At 33.7% G+C, this 7,056-nt stretch overlaps 1 protein-coding gene across 1 annotated transcript in view; it reads right to left on the bottom strand.

The window, feature by feature from the left end:
• Positions 1 to 7,056, bottom strand: part of LOC104524009 (myotubularin-related protein 13) — a gene marked incomplete at its 3' end in the record, with an annotated part of 112,609 nt that overhangs the window by 50,068 nt on the left and 55,485 nt on the right. The window contains exons 4-5 of the mRNA XM_010166755.2: positions 2,813 to 2,926; positions 1,038 to 1,148 (exon numbers count right to left, since the gene is read on the bottom strand). Of these exons, the coding sequence (XP_010165057.2) occupies positions 1,038 to 1,148; positions 2,813 to 2,926 (225 nt within the window). The remainder of the gene's footprint in view (positions 1 to 1,037; positions 1,149 to 2,812; positions 2,927 to 7,056) is intronic.

Here is a 7,056-nt window from a genome sequence, read left to right as displayed (position 1 = left end):
AAGAGGATAGAAGAGAAGCCAGAAGTTCAAGCAGATCACCAAAACCTGTAATATGAGGTTCAAATACCACTGGAAAAGAGTGTTTGTGAAGGAGATAAAATCTAATTACTCCCTTTCAAAACCAAAAGGCTTGAGATGCAAAAACAGAGATATGTGGTGGCCTGCAGAGCAATAAGGTAGATCTTGACTAATTTGTAGGATTTCAAGAAGGTTGTTAATACATAGGTTGGGTGGGAAGCATGAGAAAACATGTATGAAATTCACTTTAAAATATTCCTATTTGTATACTTAGTTTCCTGGTATGTTTCATGACAAGGACTACAATTTCCCAGTAGCATCACAACATAAAGTGAAGGCCAAGCAAACAAGACCCAACCAGCTTGTCAGAAACTCACGATATATACAAATAATTTATTTAAAGTAAATCAACAAACAGATTTGACTTTCCACTCACAGAAAGCACAGGTAAAAAGCAGGAAGAAGTGTTATTTGCTGGAAAACTTTCTTATTTTTGAATGCATGGGCTACTTGGAATATTTAATTACCTCTGAGAAAATCATGTTCAAGTTACTTTTTTAGCTTCTTTTTTTTTTAAATTAAATTTAAGATTTACCAAAGAAAAGAACAGTGGAATCCTGAACTGCATCAAGGAAAAGACATGGGTAAATGAGCTAAAGTGAAGGACAAGTTAAAGAACGGCAAAGAAAAAAAGACTTTAAAAAAAAAAAAAAATCCATAGCAAGCAGAAATATTCCTGAACACACATTATTATTAAAAACTAAACTTATACAAACTGCTTGATTTGTTACTGTGCCTTGTAAAAAGTCAACTCAGTGACAAAATTAACCCTTTGACCTTATCCTGGAATGGAATTTTTGCTGTCTTTAGAAGACAGGCCACAGGGAAAGCACTTAGGCCACAGGGAAAGCACTCAGCTGAACTATGATCTTTTTTTCTTCAAAAATATTTCAAGAATTTATTTTTTGTTTTCTTCATAAATTAAATTAACTGGAAAAATACCCTTTTTTTCCATTTACCTGAGACCCTCCAGAAGCAGGGACAAGGCATGAACACAGATTTGCAATGAGAGTCTCCAGCGACACATTCAGGCTGTCCACGTACACAGTATAGATCAGGCCAAGGCAAGCCTAGAAAGATAGACAAAATATATTAGACTGCTACACAGGGAAGGCAGATGTAAAATTACTTAAGGATCTATAATTTTTTTTAAAATAAGTGTGTTTTAATAGTTATTAATGTAGTTAAGTACTTCCCAACCGAAGACAAAATAATTTGCTATAGAAGCCATCCTTAATTTAAAAAAATCAGCTTGTATATTTAGAAGGGATATATGTGCTGGCAGGTGTAGATATATTCCTTTTTTAATTCAATGTTTAATTCAATGTTGTGCTTTGTTCATTATATAAGAAGTGCTTTACTACAAGTTACTTTTAAAAATTATAAAATCAACATAGCTTCACCTGTGGTTTGAACTCTATGGACCTAAACCTGACTGGTTTCCTGAGTAAAACACTAATGAATCAATGAACTTTTGAGGCCCATTTTAAAGCTAGCATCAAGGATCAACAATTCCATATGTTATTTAACTTACATTCTTTATTTTATTGTTGCAATATAAATATATTTTAAAATGAACAGTACATTAATACTTCAGTATTTTTATTTTATTTTGTATGGGTCCAGTTTTGATGGAGAAATCACAGATACAGCTTTATCATTTTCACTAATAATTTAATGTAAGATGATTCAAAATCACATTCCAAGAAGCTTTTGGGAAAAAAAAGGAAATAAATAACTTTGTTCCACAGCATCCTTTTGGTGCCTTTTAACTGCTGTAATTTTGATAAATCAGCAAATATTTTAGGAATTCTCTTCTTCAGAAATAATTCCAACAGTAACTTTTCATATAACACGTACTTAAGCTGTGAAACTCCTTGCTGTGGGTTGTTCTAAAATCTGAGCATTAAGAAATTGGACAAATTATATGAAAAAACCCACAAAACTGACACCTCTGGTTCAGGATGTCATTTAACTATAATTCACTGTGAATTAGGAAAGTATTTTATGGAATTATTTCTACAGTCTGCCCTATTCTTACATACTTGGCTTTGCATTTGTTACGGGCCACTATCGGCGACAAAATACTCGGCTACATGGACTTCTAATCTCACTCAGTACAGTCATTCTTAATATCTCATGACAATTTAACTGTTGAATTATTTCCTTCCTTGATCTGTAAACTGAACTATATTTGTTTCTGTTAATAATTATTAGCTTATCAAAAATTTAAGCTTTTCATTTATCTCAGATCAGTCGTATTTCATCAACTGAAAGTAATCCAAGATCCTAAATCTGTGTCATGCATCTTAATTTGACCTAGAAGAGGCTCTGACATTTTGCCTTAAATACAGAGGAAAACTAGGATTTTGCTATTAATTTATCACTATATATAATCAAATACTGTTAATGCACTGTTTTTACCTGAGCAAGTCTGGTTTCGTCCTAATAATTCCCTTCATTATACAGTAAATTGAGCCCAGAAAAATCTCTATTTCATCTTTTACATAGACTTATAACTGCTTCGAGGGTAAAAAAGCACTGTTTTAACCCACAGGGGCTATTTACTGTCACAGACACTGAATTTTATCTAGTTCACTCTAAGCCTACTTTTGCTTTTAAATTCCCAAATCAATTCTGAGATGTTTTAAATCTAAAATATTGTCACTGCTACTCATTAAAAACAGATTTGTCTGCTGACACATATTATAAATGGCAATTGCAAGTTCTTTACCCTGAAAATTTCTGGATAATCTAGTCTGGACACCAACACCAGACTTTTAGGAGCAAATACTTCTGCAGGAGGAATTAAACCAGACTCCTCTTCACCTTCAATTTCTTTTGTTCCCTTGAAAACAGAAACACTTCAATTAATAAGCAGAAAGAAACCTCAAACTAAAACGTTAGCATTCTTACAAAAAGTAAACATTTCTCAGAGATTTAGAAAATTAATGCATTATTTAAAATTGGTAATGAAGTCAACTAACAGGAGTGCATTTCAGTGGTTGCCTGAACTCCCTAAAAGTTTCTAGATGTAGTTTGACTTGTTAAAACTTACCTGGGAAGTCATGCACCAATGTACCTAAAATGAAGTTCTCTGAGACAGCAGTTTAACAGGACAACGTTTCACATTAAATGCTCCCTGTTTCACATTTTAGATAGTGAACTGGATTACAGAACAAGATCCTTTCACATCAAAGTGTTAGCTGATTTACAATCAACAATACTCCAAATATCAGAAATAATGTATTTCTCAAAAGAACATTTGGTTGTTTTTCTCATATTCATATAATTCAATTTCTTACAGAATTTCCATGAACATTATAGCTAAAATTATCTATAAAGTAATCTCCAATATGACCCAGTGAATTTGGAATCTATAGGAATTTCTTGACAAGAAAACTAGTTCAGATTTCTAAAAAAAAATCTCTCAAACTCATGAATCACTAAGTTTCTAGTTTAAAAAAGGAGAAAGATACAATGCAGATAAACTTGCAGTTGTTCACGATATTGTGCAAGTTGCTGGAACCTCCTTGCCAGCGCTTACTACTCAATCACAAATATTTTATTATTACTCATGGCAAAAACTAGAGATGTCACTAAATACTTTCATTTCTAAAATTCCACACATTCTTGCACAAATTAATTAACTGAGTAAGTTTTCAAATAACAGAAAGTCTGTGCTTTCCAATTTTCACATGTAATTTTCTCCACTCCCACACCACCCACCAAATTTCTAAGTATTTTATTTGTTCCTCTGACTGAACATTCTTCTAAGCAGAAATCACTGTATTATCTTAATTAGGAATACGAGAAAAATTACTTCCATTTCCATGTAACAATATGAAATATCCGCCTTCTATTTGTCATGTTACGAGTTGTCATTTCAAGTTATTTAAAAAAAAAATTTAAAAAAATTCGAACATCACTTTTCTATTAAATGGAAGAAACCTGATAGAAATGCTCTTAAATGTCAGGAATGCTGTGAGTTCATGAGCTTTATTTCATAACCTCAATTCAGAATGTATTATTTCTTTAAGCAAACACATGTATCCAAACAAAAGCAGATAGCAGAAGTACTTTAAAAACTGACTTAATAAATGCTCTTCATTATTAAAAATGTTTAGTTACAACAAGTTTCACATGGGAAATTTATTGCTAGGGGTGCACGGCCAGAAAAATTTTGGAGACCACCACCCTACAGTGTAATTGTTCTTTTAGTTGGAAACTAAACAGGTTCCTTCAAAAGCACTTCTTGTTTTAACTGACCTGAATGACTTTCTACTGAAACAAAACACATACTAACAGTCCTACCCTGTCCAGTCCTGTATGCAGTCCCGTGTGCCTTGGTCAGAGCCAAATGGTGGCAGCTAAAGACAGTAGCTATCAGGCAGCAATCATCATCATCGGTGAACCACTTAACTGTTTTTTTGCCTCCGCACCAAGACTTGTTTCATTACATAAATGCTCTCCTCAGTTCTAGCACCAAATTGAAAAGCTCACTCTGAAAAGGTCCAGTAGCTGGGTATCAGCTAGCAGCTGTACTGACAGCTGGAGGATAATAAAGAGCTACTTCCTAACCTGACCCACAGGTGAAGGTATCTACATTAGAGCCTTTGCCCATTGCCCTTCCACCCACAAAGTGAGACCTGGCCTTTCAGGCTTGTGCCCTGAACACAGGCACGTGTCTCTTGGAAGCTGCTCAATGACACTCAAGTTCTGTGTCAACCTATGCTGAAGCACTTCTCACACGCCCCGATGAATAATAAGACACACAGGTACATGTGCGTGCACATGCACCTCGGTGTTCGTTTTTCATTACTATGCAGACAAAAAAGGGCATGTAGTTTTTATGGGTATAGGAGAGAAGACACAAATGCTAAAGAATATTTTGGTGCTTTTTCATATATACACACACTAAATGAGATTCTGGGGTTCCTCCAGAAGCATCACTATACTGATTCAGAAGAAGGGTTCACCTACAGCTTAGTGCCCTGCCTCGGTGTCAAGGGCCCCACTGACCAGAGGGCAACCTTAGTGAGGCTGTTCCTTCAGTGCATTCTCCCCATCTCCAGCAGTCTACAGCTCAGGAGCTTCCTGACCTGAGGACAGCCTCCTATGTAAAAAAACAATTCAGCATTCAAAGTAAAAATGGTTTAAAAAGCGAGTACTTATGTTTGTATTAACCAAGCTGTTTTAATTAAAAGATATGTATAATATTCTCGTAGTAAAGTAAAAACAATTGGCACAGCAATATATATTCACACATATGGTCATATACTTGGCTTTGTACTTTAATTCTTACCTAAATGGCAACCAATATGCAATGTTCATGCTTAGTCTAGACTGCAACTCATTTCTAGGTTAAAATTGTGATTCACAAATTAATAGAGAAACACAATAACTCAACAGTCACATGTCCTACACATGTTCATTTTCTCCATCCATTATAATGTTAATGGGGAGAGCTTTTACATTAATTACAGTTCCCTCCCCTTACCCCAAAAAATGCAAGAATTTTAAAATTATAATTTAGTGGTTATATACCACTAAATATATAACCAACAAATGTTTATTATATCAACTACTCTAAAGAGCAATTATGAATTGTAAGCATAAAGGCAAAACTCTCTAGCTATCTGACAAATTGTGGACACCAACAGCATTAGGAAAAAATCAAATGAAAACAAATTCCACGTTTCTAAAGGCAAAGGAATATGGAAGCTTGTCTAGATTCACACGGTACTAAGATAATGAAAACTCAAGGTGCATGGGCAGGGAAGAGATTTCCATAAAAAGCCATTTTCATAAAATCCACTCAACTTTAGATCAAGTCTTGAATTAATTCCTAATTAGATTTAATTTAAAACTTTAAGGGCACAGTAGCAGCACAGTATTGAATTGATAAATCATTTACACTATAAAAACACTCTCTTACTTTATAAAAGATTTACAGAAAAATGTAATGTGACTAGCGATATTTCTTCCACAGCTAAATGTTCTGATAGGCATGCAGGCACATTATTAGGAGTGAGTAGACTAAGTAGATAATCATTCCAAACACATGACTTTTAACCTACTTTTCAAGCAAAGTATTAACAGCACAAGCATTCTGTAGCAATATTAAATACAAAGCGGTAAAACCACAAACTTAATTCTTCCTAGTTACGCTTCTGTTCAGACACATGCACATTTCATCTTTCTTTATCCCCTTTTTCATCTAAGGAAAAAATTTTCTCTAATCAAAACTAAGAAAATAGAGTTGTAGGGGCTTTTTTCCTCAATACATCTTTATTTTATAAATATAGCATTCAGTTTACAACTAAATTAAGAATAACTGGATGTTAAAGAAAACCTTGCTAATGATACATCAACTGAAAGATTAATTTAAATTGGTTAAATAAGAAGACAATACTGTTATTTCATTTTATTTTTATAAATCTAGTTGATTATTATACTTTTTCTTTTGCACTTGTATTGGTCAGAAGATGATGATAATGTTATTTGGTGTACTGTTATGGGGGTTCCCTGATATTTCTCATGGAGACTGTCAGCTAGCAGCCCTTCATATGACAGCACAACAGATTAAGAATTTTCTTAATTGCAATTAAATGTTGAAAGAGATTCCTTCTTTCCCCCTTTTTCTTTCTACATACAGGCAGACTTTGAAAAGAGCTGAGATGAGAAAAATTTACCACTAGAGAGCAAACCAGTGTTCCAGATGCTTAAAGATCCTTTTTAGTTTAAAAGGTGATATACATTTAAAATCTAATTCAGAAATATCTGTGCTTTTAGATTGGAAATGAACAAATGTTTTTTTAAAATCAGATTAACAAAGTTCTGAAAAACTTTTCAGTAGGCTAAGGAATAGGTAACAGAGACTGACCTAACTATTAATGAAAGGAACTGTATGATGATCTGTGATCATACATGATTTCACAATATTTGGTGCCCTGTAATTGTATTTGTGTTTGACTC

This window comes from Antrostomus carolinensis, unplaced genomic scaffold (assembly GCF_000700745.2).
Source record: "Antrostomus carolinensis isolate BGI_N321 unplaced genomic scaffold, ASM70074v2 scaffold13244, whole genome shotgun sequence".
In the NCBI taxonomy this organism is placed as follows: domain Eukaryota; kingdom Metazoa; phylum Chordata; class Aves; order Caprimulgiformes; family Caprimulgidae; genus Antrostomus; species Antrostomus carolinensis.
This window is presented reverse-complemented; position numbering and strand designations above follow the sequence as displayed.